The 13,619-nt window shown below is 52.6% G+C and overlaps 1 protein-coding gene across 1 annotated transcript; it reads left to right on the top strand.

Annotated features, from left to right (window-relative positions):
• Positions 1-2,041: 2,041 nt before the first annotated feature.
• Positions 2,042-12,719, top strand: LOC135978924 (maestro heat-like repeat family member 5). Its single transcript, XM_065579629.1, has 13 exons — positions 2,042-2,201; positions 2,889-3,004; positions 3,501-3,659; positions 4,295-4,444; positions 6,432-6,586; positions 7,662-7,695; positions 8,210-8,400; positions 9,044-9,181; positions 9,340-9,457; positions 9,989-10,132; positions 10,519-10,695; positions 11,429-11,584; positions 12,696-12,719. The coding sequence occupies exons 1-13, from the start codon at positions 2,054-2,056 to the stop codon at positions 12,717-12,719; spliced, it is 1,710 nt and encodes a 569-aa protein (XP_065435701.1). The 5' UTR covers positions 2,042-2,053.
• The last annotated feature ends 900 nt before the right edge of the window (positions 12,720-13,619 follow it).

The following is a 13,619-nucleotide window of genomic DNA, read 5'->3' as shown; positions in this document are numbered from 1 at the left end:
CTCTGGGGCACCTGGCATTGGCCACTGTCGGTAGACGGGATACTGGTCTAGATGGACCTTTGGTCTGACCCAGTACGGCCGTTCTTATGTTCTTATATTCTTATGTTCTGTTATGTTCTAATTCACTCATTGCCTTCAAGTTGTGAATCTAAACCTTTTGTCTCATGTAATGATTGGCTAATGTATGTGTATTGAGACAATATCTATCTCAGACTTTACATGATTGAAACACACATAAATGAGATCAAATAATGCAGAAGAAATAAATCTTAAGCTATTGAAAGGGATACAGCTCCACTCCCATCCCCTGGCTGTCATCTTGGCAGTTCTCTCAGAAATAATCTCATGGAGATAGACTTCAAAACTCTCTACAAATTCTACTGTACCCCCATTGGGTTATACAATAGATGTGTAAATTCCCCCCTGCAATTCCTTTCCAGGAAAGGGGTTTAAATAAACTGTAGCCTACATTGGTCATGGGTCTCGATGTGATTTCTTTCTTATTGTGTTGGTGGCCAAACTTCTGACTGCATGTTATAAATAGCATGGGAAATTCTTCATTTAAAGTTTACTGATTATTTTCCCCATGCTAATAAATTCCAGATATTGAAATAGTTGAGACTAAATCAACATATTTGCAGCTGCAAATCCATCCTTCCAGACCCTCAAATCTTCTTGATGACAATCTTTTGTTCCTTTTACTGGGTTCTCTGGGAACAAAGGTTTATTGGTTTTCAGCTTGGCCCCATCTGTTCCCAGAGTCCCAACATTCTGTGCACAAAGGACTGGGGTTAATAATGAAGCAGTTTTGCAACTAGACCCAGGCAATGACCAAAGAAAATATAAATTGACCTTTGCTGTTTCCATGTCTGCCCAATGGCAGAGGAGGCGTGAGATCCATGAGGTGAGAGTCAGGCTAGGAAATGTAGCCAGCGACTGTGCTAGCAAGGGAGGAATTACAGATCTGGTGGATGGAGGTTTCCTGTTAGAGAACAAAAGGGGAGAACCTGTGATGTGCTCTGTCCAAGGAAGGTTATGAGAAAGAGGGAACAGGGATCCAGGTGCCTCTCCCCAAGGAAACCTCAAAGTATCTCCTCTTGGACAGGAGCAGCAACCTTCACACTAGCAGTTAGAGCCATCTTTAGGTTCAGAAATTCATAGTTTCAAAGGCTCTAAGGCCAGTCCTGATCATCTAGTCTGACCCCCTACATAACACAGGCCCTAGAACGTCTGCAGAAGAATTTCTGTTTCACCACGGTCCCATGTGTCTTCAGCTGGGTCTAATCATGGGGGCAGAGTTCAGGGGTACAGTGTTTAACTACAGATCAAATGGTCCTTGAGTCACATCCTAGTGCCCCCTTTGAAGTCTCTGTTAATAAGCAGCAGGTTTCACACAAACAAAAGGAAGTATTTTTCACACAACGCACAGTTAACCTGTGGAACTCTTTGCCGGAGGATGTTGTGAAGTCCAAGACTTTAACAGAGTTCAAAAAGGAACTAGATACATTTATGCAGGAGAGGTCCATTAATGGCTATTAGCCAGGATGCACAGGGATGGTGTCCCTAACCTCCGTTTGCCAGGAGCCGGAAATGAGCGTCAGGAATGGATCACTTGATCATTCCCTGTTCATTCCCTCTGGGGCACTGGCTACTGTCAGACAGTTTTACCCAGGCTGGGCGATCTTGTGTTGCTTATGTTCTTGGTTGTATGAACTGGCTGGCTATTAGAGGAGCAGTTGGCTTCAAAAGACCAGTCTCTTGGATCTGTGAATCCTGGGCAAACTAATTCCTTTCCTTTAGAGAATGACAGAAAAACCCATTTCCTCCTTCTTTCTACTCCAGGCTTCGTTCCTTTTTCCAAAGACTCGCCTCTAGGGAGCACAGAGAGATCCCTGTGCACAAAGTGTTCTTCCAACCTGCAACAATCGAGGCATGCTCTGTCCTTAGCCAGCAAGAACAGGCCTTGCCAGAGAAGCCCCAGAGAAGCAAATGCTCATGGACCATCTTATCAGGCATGAAAAGACTCTGTGTTTGTAGCCAATCTGACACCTCGATGGCAGAGAGCAATGAGGAGAGAACAGTTTCCTCACCACGAAGGTGGACGCACTTGTCCCTGAAGAAGAAAACAGCTGAGACCCAGGTGGAGTCAGAGGAGGTGAAGCTGCAGGAGAAGACAGAAAAAGTTGAACTGGATCTTACAGGTGAGGATTCAATCCACATGGTTTGTGGCGAGGAGCATGTGAGGAATACTCACACCAGTCACTCTACAAGCCTTACACATCAGGGCTTCTCACGGGAACCTCAGACTCTGGAATCCATTTAGTGCCGGATCCTCCTGGACAGGGTGGCCGAGGTCCATCGCTGAGGTGGGGAGAGCTGACAGTGTCAGATCACCCCCCTCTGGGGGTCTGGCACTGTGGGGTGGGGAGTACTAACATTGCTCCAGGCTGTAAGGAGAACAGAGAGGCTGGATGTTGTAGGAAATCATTTCTTGTCTCCTGGATCGGGTCTGTTTCATCAGTAAAATGCTCCAGAGGTCTCAGCAGGTCACAGCTGGGAACCGTACCAGAGCTGAGTCATTACTTCTTGGGGGGTTAAGTGCAAATGAGGCCTGTTGCCCATCACTGACAGGAACGCTGTGCAAGGGGAGGGGAAGAGTAGAATACACCATGGAAAAGAAACTGGCCCCTAGATCAGAGGAAGCCTCATGTGGTAAAAGCCCCCAGCGAAGAGCCATGAGATCGGAGTTCTCTGCTTAGCTCTGCCCACAACCTTCAGTCTGACCCTGGGCAAGTCGCTTCAGGGCTCTGGGCCCGACTTCCGTCCTCTGTAAACCAGGGATAACACATGGAAAAGCGAAATGTTACGAATGTTTCTTTCTGCTTCAGGGACGAAGGAGGAGCCGTCTGAGTCGAAGGGGAAGTGCGGAAAAGGGAGTCCAGAAGAGCAGGAAGAAGAGCGCGCTCCCATCCCCTCATTACCAAGCAGCTCCCATATGACAATGGTAATGATGCTTTGTGACTGAGATAATGGAAAGCATCCCCTGCTGTGTGTATTAATGTCTCCCGGAGCTGGTATCTCTGACAGGAGAACTACCTGCCCCTTGCTCAGGGAGCTGAAAGGAAACATTCTGCACGTCATCAACTCCAGCCAGTCTTTATGAGTTTCTCTAGGTTGTTTGCATAAGGCAAATAATCCAGATTGACAAAGGGGTTTAGGCACCTAAAGAAGTACACAAGTGCTTAGTGGGATTCGCAGAAGTGCCTGACTCAGGTGCCTGATTCTGATGCACTTTTCATGGCACACAGGCACTGCTGAAAATCATACGAGGCCCATCCCTGCACTTGTAGACACTGAGACACCATTGTAACTCTGATGATTAGTGACAGAGCACCCTGCAGCACATACAAAAGTCTGCAATTCTGGGAGCTTCTGACACGCCGGGGGGCTGGAGTAGCTATGCGAGTGTGTCACTCTGGTGTGCTCTGCTGTGTCCTCAGCTGCTGCCATCCAGGACAGACGGTGCTGATCCAGACACGCAGGCCAGCTGCAGTAATACTCAGGAGGTGCCTGAGACACCAGGACAAAGGCCTCCAGCACCCCAGGCCCTGGGTTTAGAAGACCCTGGAACCAGGTCCCCTGGACTAACATTGTGCCCAGTGAGTTCTGACCCACAAGGGTCTGGCCCCAGAAGCCCACAGTTTGGGATTCTCCTCAGCCAGGCAGACTCGCTCCTTCAGTCGAAGCTACTTTCTGTCCTGCCGGCGATTTCTGCCTGTTTTGTGGCAGCGCCACACGCTGCGGGGTGGGGAAGGAAGAGGCATTTCCGTTGGGGCCTGTTCTCAGTCCTTTCCGCGCAGACACCGTGGGCTGCTAGAGTTGCTGAGCCAATCTGCTCAGGCGCTCGAGGTGGGATGGGACGTGGGGCAGGTTCTCCAGCGACCCCTCGGCTGCACTCAACAAGCAACTTGAATGGGCTTTGCAGGCCATTGGGGCTTTCTCAGCACAAGCTGGGCTCCTGGGAGGAGGGGCTAGAGAGGGAGGAAATGGGGTGGCCCTTGGGGTCCCAGCACTGGCTGAGAGGCTCCCATCTCTTCTCAGGCAGAGGGGGCGAGGGGAGCGGATGAAAGACTGAGGAAACCTCAGCACCTGTTGAGGCTTTTTAAGAAAAGGGCTCAGCCGGAGTCTCCACGCTCACTAGGCCCTGCCAGCCTCCCGCGGAGACAGACTATTCCAGGGCAGCTGCCCAATGGAAATACTCCATCCCAACAGGCTTTGTCCCTGTTCATTGCAGACCCCCGGGGAGCAGCTTTCCTCAGCCCAGCCCCAAGCCCTGCTGATGAGAGCCGTGAAGGGTCTGACAACACCCACCCTGGAGCGATTTAAAGCTGCAGAGGAAGAGCTGAGGGCCATCGTATCTCTACACGGAGACAAGATGGAGAGAGTAAGAGACTCCCGCCGTGGGGCAGAGGATGCTGCGCAGAGAGGGGGAGGGGAGAATTTCCTCTCCTAGGAAACCGTTCCTGGGACATGCTGGCATGGTGCTTTGAAGGTTGGCTCAGCCCCTTTCCATTCATCGCTTGGCCGCGGGGATCCGCGGCGTCAGGTTTGTAACGTGCTCTCTGCCCGCTGGAGCTCTGACACGTCCCTGAGGACAGCCCAGCCACACTGAAGGTGCCGAGAGCCCCAGCCCTGGTAGCGCAGCACTTACCTAGTCTGCCGATGGGCCTCCACATTAGGCTCCAGGAGCAGACATGGTTTCCTCAGACATGCTGCAGGGCCTTGTTTGTCCAGCTGAAGTATCAGGAGGAATTTGGCTTTGCACTTTTCTCTCTGTCTCTCCCAAGCTCTGATCCTGTTGCCCATCCCCACAGATCTGAGTGTCTGCCCCCCTGAATTAGATTGGCCTAGGGAGGTCTCTGGCAGACTTCATTTCTACATCCCCTGGGTAGGAGGCTCTCGGTATCATTTATTCCCCCGATTAATGAAACTCCACCACCCTCCTGGGAGGTAGGAATTGAACCCATTGGACACCTGGGGAAACTGAAGTCCAGAGAGCTCCTTGACTTGCCCAAGCCTGCGCAGGTGGGTTATTGAGAGAGGAATCAAGGTTCATGTTCCCTACAGTTCTTTAAACGTTGCCTTTTATCACTCAGCCTGGAAATAGGTGACATTCCCGCCCTTCTCCAAATACCGCCTGCCCGTGGCGCGTCAGTGCAGACTTATTCCCTTCCTGGGCTTTGGCTTTCCTGGAAACTCGGAGACTCATAAACGAACCGAATCCTCAGCCTGAGCTTCCTCCCCAAACCTGCCTGTTCCTCGGGTTCCCTGCAGGTCGTCCCTGTCTCTGGCCAAGTTCCCTGTTTCCAGCAGGTCCCGGCGGGAAGTTAACAAATGACCCCTCGATCAACAGATTGATTTGTGCCGGGCTCTACCTCCTGCTAGCAGAACAGGTCAACAGAATCCAGCCACCCGGGTTGTAGCTCCTGCTCCTTGTTCAGGAGAGGAAAGAGCAATGATCGATTCCTCATGGAAGAGCCCTAGCGGGTGGCTTGTCCCTTTCGGGTCTGTCTACCCTGTGCTGCAAACTCTGCAGCAGGAGCCGTAAAGCCTGGCCCTATGGACTTGGGCTCCCAGGGCTGGCACTGTGGGGCCAAACAGCAATGCAGCCTCTTCTGGGCTTGGGCTGGAACTTGAGCTCTGAAGCCAGGGGAGGAGGGGGCTTCAGAGCCTGGGCTCCAGCCCAAGTCACCATGTCTGCACTGCTGTTCTGAGTGCCACAGCCTGAGCCCAAGGTTAGAGACCCGGCTTTAAGATTTCTTACGGCAGGTTTTAAAATCCCACAGTGTGGAGGTTCTCCATAGGGCTGGGGCCTGGAGCTGGCTAGTCCCATCCACGTAGCCCTGCCTGCCATCGCTGGGATGGGCTCTGGGGTACATCCGTAGAACCAGCTGGGTTTGGAGCAGTGCTTCTCTACCTGGGACATCCTCAGGGGCAAAGAGATAGTATTGGATGTGGCCCACACGGAAACTAGGTTGATAACCACTGGTCTGGAGGAACTGATCGTGGTAGAAAGAGCAACAGGAAGTTGCAGAGATGGAGGAAAGGCTCCTGCAGGGAAGCCCTTGAGAGCAGGGCTGCGAGCAGTTTGCTAAGGCAGGGAAGGCCCTGGGACATCAGGGGAGTTTGAGCTGTGCCCACGGTCAGGTTTTGGGGAAGGCTTTTGTGTGTGTTTCTGAGCCTAAGGTGCTAAACCAGACCTCAGGAAGACTGGGGTTCCTGTACTTGTCAAAGCCTCTTTCTTGAGATTATGGAGGAGTAGAGATGGGAAAGTGAGGTGAGAGGCAGTTTGCAGGGCTGACAGATGGGGTTACCCGGGAGGAGGTCACTCATTGATAAATCCATCCCTCAACTTTCTGGCTTTCTTCCAGGTTGGAGACGTTGTTGGAAGGATCTTAATGTGGCTAGACGACGTCTGTGATCCCAGAGCCAGAAAAGCAGCGCTGAGGGCCACGGCCTTGCTGGCTCGCTCCCACCCCCAGGATGTGGTTCTGAGCTGTGTGGCGCACACGCTGTCATCGGACAGGTAGGGAGCTGCTCTGTTATCACCTCGGGCCATTATTTCTCTTCCTGCTCCTACTGACAGGCCTCCGTCCATGAAGGGTCTGTCAGGCTCACACAGTTGGAGGGAGTTTCCTGCGGTGAAGAGAGCTGTCCATTCTCACTAAGAGGACATGCCCAGGCACAGCCACTGAGGAGCCAACCCCTCCTCCTGCACTCCCCGGGATGGAGACGTGCCAGTTTTCTGGAGAATTCCAGCATTGTCCTGATTTCGATGGGTCACTCCACTTGCTCTCTGATCCAGTATAGGGCCAATAAATGACTTTGGGGCTCACTCCACATCCCTGGGTCATGAGGTCTGGCTGCTCCCTATTGCGTGAGAGAGGGCAGAGATGGAAAAGGCCCATGAGGCCCATCTGTCTGTCCCCTGGGGACTAGTGCAGGATTGTTACCTGTAGTCAGATCCCTAGTTATTCCATGGCTGAGGAAGTGCTGAGAAAATGCACTCATCCTTATGGAGCTGTACAGCAGAGATAAATCTCTTAAGACACAAATTTCCAGCCCTTATTGTTGCAACAAAAAAAAAATCATCCACACATGACCTGAGCGTAAATGCAGTGCAGCCTGCCTGAGTCTGCAGACAGCCGGGAATAATGGCTCTGAGCGGGGTGAGTGCCTCTTTTCATCTGAGTCCTGCTGGTTATTGCCGATCACTTTGCAGAGTCATCCAGCTGAGGTGTTTATAACACAATCCCCATGTGCCTAGGGGCCGTGAAACCCAACTGGACCCTAGCCAGAGGTCAAAACGCCGGCTTTCCTCGGCATCCTCTGCAGTGCAGTTCTGCACTGACCACAGACAAATCTGTGTCACATGGGAGAGCAAATTGAAGAGCAGCACGAAAGAAATTGACTTTCTTACCCAATGCAGTTACCAGAGGAATACAGTGCTGGTTTTCATATTGATTTGAATGTTTGATTTGTAAAACTTTCAGGTTTGAATTCCTTGAAACAGCCACAGTGCTTTCCAGGGTCTGTGTTCAGAAGCTATAGAAACTTGGCAGCGTTGGCACAGGCCTTAGTGTGTCCTGGCCACCTCCTAGCAAACCAAAGACGTGTAAAGAAAGTTTCCCCCAGGTAAAAGTTACAGATCTGAAGTGGTTTATCTGCTGGTCCCCTGGCTCAGTTGTCTTCTGCTCTAGATGGCCCTTTAGTGAGCAGCTGCAGTTCCGGTGTCTCTTGGCTCTGTAAACTGTGACTAGAGAGCTTCCCAGCATGGGATCATGAGATGTCCAGTACTTTTGACTGGGCCAGAAACACTGGGCCTATGCGAACGGATCTCCTCAGGATGGTTTCAGCCCGTCCAGTCATGGCTGGAAAGCCAAAGCACAGGGTCTGCACCATTAAGAGAAACAACGGAGAATAACGTCATCCAGACTCTTCTGATCTTTCCATAGGGCTCCATCCTGCTTTCGTTCCAGGAATGGGTGATGGTTCAGGAGCCTCAAAATGTCTCCTCCCCTCTCAGGAGCCAATCCTCTTTTCTAATACCCTGTGGAGGAAATGAGACATGAGAAAAGGACAATAGCGAATGGCAATGGGGGCAGGTGGCAGATTGGGATAGTTGACTGAAATTCTTTCCCCCCTCCAGGCAATGAGGACCATTTATGAGGTCCTTTTCCTGTGGGGATACCGAGAAGCCATCCTGGAAATGTATCCCCAGATGCTCATCCTCTGCGTCAGGCAAGTGCAGTATGTGATGGAGCTGCGCTTGCCAGGGACCTACAGGGCCAGCGAGACATCCAGCCCCGAGGAGGGGTCCAGCTGCCTCAGCCCCCTAAGGTAATGACTGAAAGGAAAAGGAAGAACAGATTTGTTCTGCTAAACACGTGTGCTCTGTTCATGGCCATCATTTGTTCGGGTGCTGTAGTTCGCCCAGGCTCAGTTCGGTGCAGGTCTCTCTTGAGGGGAAAGGGTTGAGAGCCGTGTGTTCTTGTGAGTCACACTCGCTCATCTGACTCCGTCCACAGGCCAGCTGCTTTCACTACACAGTCAGGCAGCAGTCATGTTTGTGCATCCATCCCCGTGTGCCACCTGCCAAAGCGTCAGTGGAAACACAGAGCGCCAGAGGCCACCTCAGGTGCTGTAAACTGACACAGCTTTGCTCGCTTACACCAACTAAGGATCTGGCCGCACATGCCCGCTTGTGTCCTGTTACCTGCCACAGTAAAGAATCAAGTATTCAACCGTATTGAGTGATGACACCAACCATCTTAAGAAGCTAGTGTCAGTAACTGGTTACAAACTCAATGAATCTGCAGTGTAGACAGGGCCCCTTGGGAAGGGAAGCACCATGATATCACACTGGATCTATCCTCGGGGTCGCTAGCTACTGCTGACCATGTTGTGTGTCCCAGGGTTTGTGCAGATTTGCCATGCTTGGGGGTGATCTCGTTGCCTGACACTGGGATTTTTTTGTCTTTAGCACGTCAGTGGAGGCTGTGAAGACTCTTTTTTCCATGCCCGGATACTGGAAGGAATTTGCCGGCATCCAGTTACAGCAGGGTTGGGACATGATATCCTCCCGATATTACTACTCGCAGGGTGTTGGCCTAATTGCAAGGTAGGAGCCCAAAGTTTCCTCTTCATTGGGTCTCTCTTGGCAATGGGATTTCCGTGTGAAATATTCCTCTGTTCCAGCTGCCATCTCAGCCCAGCAACTAGTGAGGAACTCTCTCTCCCCCTTCATAACCACAAGGGACTTTCTGTTCCATGTTCCAGAGCCATGATCGAGTTTGAGAACCCTCAGCTCCCTGCAGTTTTCAGAGAGGCCGTCACCATTGTCCAGAGTCAGAAGGAGGATGAGCAGAGACATATCGCCATGACTTTCTGCACTGAGGTGAGATTCATTAATTGACAGGCACAAGTGGGCTTTCTGCAGAGCAGCTCAGGCCAGTAAGCTCTGGGGCACATTGTCAGGAGCTCAGCAGCCTACAGCCAGCTAGCTCCTCTCCACACATGGAAGGCTGTGGGGCACGGCAGAGAGAGGGAGGGAGAGACAGGGTGAGATCGCCCCTGGCTGGATGTGCCTAGATGGGATCATGTGACAAGAGGAGATGTTTCACCACTGCCCCAAGGCCATGCTTCTCTCCTCACCTTTTCTTGGGGTCTGCTTTTCTTCTGCCCCAGGGGTTGTTCCATGGCACTCAATGGGGCCTGGAGATTCCCCTTTCCCTGCGGGTTTATTTGTGACTTATACATTAGTCTAACTTCTGGGAATGAACCAACTGAAAGAGCAGCAACTGGCTCCCTACACACCAGAGACTTTGTACGGGAGTAAGTGGCCATTTGGTAAAGATGACTGTCCAGGGAACAGACCCCACAGGAAGACCTCTGCTCCTCAACCGGATGTTGATTTGGCTCTTTCCAGTTGCTCCAGAGTCCTTCCATTGAGACGATAGTGACAAAATCAGAGCTCAAGGCGCAGCTCATGGAATGGACCCAGGACAAAAATCCCATCATACGTAGGCTCAGTCTGCGAGGCCTTGGCAGTGTTGTGCTCCAGCCAGCAAAGGTGAGAGGCGTGGATTGCCCGGGGACCGAGGAAGCCGATGTCTATCGAATAGCTCAGAAATGAGAGCGAGATCCCCACACAAGCCTTGTTGTTTAACGCACGGCACTCAAATGTTGGAGGTGCGTTACTGAGCGAATCAAGGCATGACATGGTCCCTGCTCCCGTGAGCTGACCCCTGATTGCAGATGTGATGCAATGGGGGAGGAGGGGTGAGCAAAGACAAAGGTTACAGTGAGCAGTTGGCACTGAGTGAGAGGAGAATGACTTTCTGCCCCGTTGGGGGGCTGTGCCAGCCGTGGTTTCTCATAGGTGGGAGTGGGATGGTCCAGCATGTGCTCCAGGCTGTCACCCAGGATAGTAATGAGCTGCCTTCTTCATTCCTGCAGGTGCAATTGTTACGGGCCCAGCTGCCAGCGATCATGGACTCGTTCGGTGACAGGGATGGAGTGTGTGTCATGGAGGCCATGCATAAAGCTGGAGACATCATCTACCTCCTCGACGGGGAGGGGCTTGGCTCCATCTCCCAGGACATTGCAGTCAGCCTTCGCCCCTTCATTGATGACGTAAGGCTTGGAACCGCAGGAGAAGCCCATTTCCCCCCCCACACCTGCCTCTGATGCCCTTGTGTCTCTCTCCCCATCCCCTTGCCTCCCGCCCCTCAGCCCTGCCATGGAGCCTCCTAGGAGTGCCCCCGCCATGGGTGGGGAATCTCCTGCTCCGCCACCTCCCTGTCAGAGCTCTTCTCGGCAAACCTCAGCCTCAGCGCCCTGCTCCCAGCCCCTGCTGCAGCCTGGCCTGGGGGAGAGGGGCTGGCACTGGGCAGATGACCAGCTGTCTGGAGAACACCAGCCCCCAAAGAGGTGGAGATTCCCAGCAGGAAAGAGGTGGGTCGGGAATGGCCCGGCTCTCAGGGGAACTGAAGAGCAAAAGAACTGCTGTGTTTTCTAGCTGCACATCCCTGCAAGGCTCCAGCAGCTGCTTCTCCCCTTCCCCAGACCAGTCTCCAGCAGCCTTCCCACCCCCTCCCCTAATCTTCTAGGGGTCTAGGGTTCGGTGCTCTCCAGACAGAAATTGCGTCTGGGACACCAAGGGGCTGCACTGCCCTGCACAGTGTCTCAGGCCCTGTTCTGCACAAGTTGTCTATGGCGCTAGCCTGGTGGCCTCACTGCTCCCGCCAGCCAAGTCAGTTAACACAGGGGGAACCGGAGCAGCGGGCGGATTATGACTCTGTCGCGTTATGCTCTGATACTGCCTGGCTTTAACCGGGCTTCCCCACTCCCTGTGTGTCATTGCCAGGAGAGGGGCAGTGTGCGCTCCGCTGCCATTTTACTGCTTGGCAAGGTGGTGAGCAGGGTGAAGGACCCGGACAAAGGCATGGTGCAGCAGGAAATGATCAACTGCTTGCTCCCGCTGCTGCTGCATCTCGAAGACCAGGAGGAGCGTGTGACACTGGTAAGTGCCACCGTCCTTATTTCCTTATAAGCAAAGAGCCAGGATCCCCTGGGGCCCCCACTCCATTAATGGCCAGAGCCTCTTGCCCAAGCAGAGTCTTCTCCTCCCTGCTTCACTCCATGCTGGAGTCTAGGGCCTCATCCATCCCCACAGCACATAGCACAATTTGGAAGAAAAGCCTTCTTCTGGGAAAGAGTCCTGACCCTCTACTGCAAAGACAGGCCTCAGGCCTTTGGGCTGCTGCATCCAAAGGTTCCCAACAAGAGGCAGCAAAAGAAAAGGGAGCATAAATCTGTAAGTGCCCTTCGGTTCAGGGAGCTGGTATCTGCCCACAGCCTTCTGGAAAGTGGGTGCAGCTGCCCTGCCTTCTTCCCTGGAGCTCTTGAGAGACCTTCTCCAGCAGGTCCTCGCTTCCCAACATTCACCGGACGTTGCCTTCTTTCGTTGGGCCAACTGGGATGTGGAGGGAAGCCTGATCCGTGTGCCTCTTTGGTCCGACTCTTTGGGATCCCAAAGCTGACTCACGCTCTCATACAGTTTCTTTGCATAGAAGGACTGAGTTGTGGAGATCTCTTATGACTCTTTCCAGGGCCACCCATAGGGGGACACTGGGCCTGGGACAACCCCCCCCCCACTCCACCCCTTCCCCCAAGCTCCCACTCCACCTTTTCCCACCCCTGCTCCTCCCCCATCCCACCCCTATTTCTCCCCTCCTCCCAAGCCCCTGCCCTCTCCTCTCCCGAGCGACGTTGGGTGCTGGCGAGGTGGGGTATAACTTAGTCGGGCCGGGACTACTGCTGCTGGCCCCAGAACAGCCCAGGTCCTGCGTCCCCCTGAAGTGCGGGGCCCCCCAAAGCAGAGGGCCCTGGGCAACCGCCCCAAACCATCCAAAGACAGGATGGCTCTGGCTGTCTCTAGCCAAGTCTCAGTTCCCTCTCCTGAGCACAGTCCTGTGTAGAACAAATAACAGGAATCTCCACTAGCAGGAAAAGCGAGAGAAAAGGGACAGGGGAAGGTTCGATGTCCCCCAGACAATCCCTCTCTCAGTGAGAACCCTCTTGGTCTCACCTTCTCTTGCAGAGATGTAAACTGACGCTCTTCCGCTGCGCAGTGTTTCTCAGGTGGGCTCATTTGAAGAGGCTGTTCCGCAGCATGGCCTGGGATGGCTCCTCACAGCTCCTGAAGTGTGTCTGGAAGTGCTTGGTAGGTTGAGAGTGTTCCTTGTTCCTTGAGAGTGGTGAATGGTGACTTGAGGGAGACCTTTCTAACCCCACACCCTGAGTACCCATCCGCTTCGGTCGGGCGGCAGGACTCTATTCCAGGCTCTCTGCTGGTTCATTTCTGCATGAGTTACAATCCCTTCACATTTTTGAAATTTTTCTCCACAACTGTCAGACCTCCAAACTTGTGTCTTTTAAAATGAAAGCTGAGGTTCTGGAGAACACACTAGTAACTCCAGAGAGGTGCTGCTATGGTGTATGGGCTCATACTGGCTGTTGCTTTGCCCTGGCTGTGTGCTTTGGCTTTCCTGGCTCCTTCGCTGTGGGAAGAACATGTCATTTGTACATTGCGCATTTCTTCCTTCTTCCCTCCTAGATGCAGAACAACGAGAGCCACATCCCAAAATTCCTGTTCCAGGCCTTAGAGTACCTGGAAAGCTCACAGACAACAATAAGACATTCTGCAGCCCTGTTCATTGGTAAGCAGAGAAATTCACTTGATCTTTTTTGAACTGCTTCCTTCAAAGCCCTTTTCTAGACTTCTGGTGTGTGTGTGTGAGAGAGAGAGAGACAGAATTAACATGTATTCCAAGATTAAGGGAGCAATTTAGCTGTATTGATTGCACCAACTTCCCCTGCCCACAACAACTCTTTGGCTGTGCCTAGTGGAAACCCGCATGATGTGAATTCAATCTCCTTTGGAAATCAGCCTCTCAGTAACTTCTGGGCATCAGATGCTTTTATGTGCTTTGTGAGCAGATGGAAGGAATGTATTGAATTTCCCAAGGGCTGTCTTGGGGGAATGGCTGCACCTT

This window comes from Chrysemys picta, unplaced genomic scaffold (genome assembly GCF_011386835.1).
Source record: "Chrysemys picta bellii isolate R12L10 unplaced genomic scaffold, ASM1138683v2 scaf542, whole genome shotgun sequence".
In the NCBI taxonomy this organism is placed as follows: Eukaryota; Metazoa; Chordata; order Testudines; family Emydidae; genus Chrysemys; species Chrysemys picta.
Note: the sequence above shows the minus strand (reverse complement) of the source record. Positions and strands in the feature narration are given on the sequence as shown.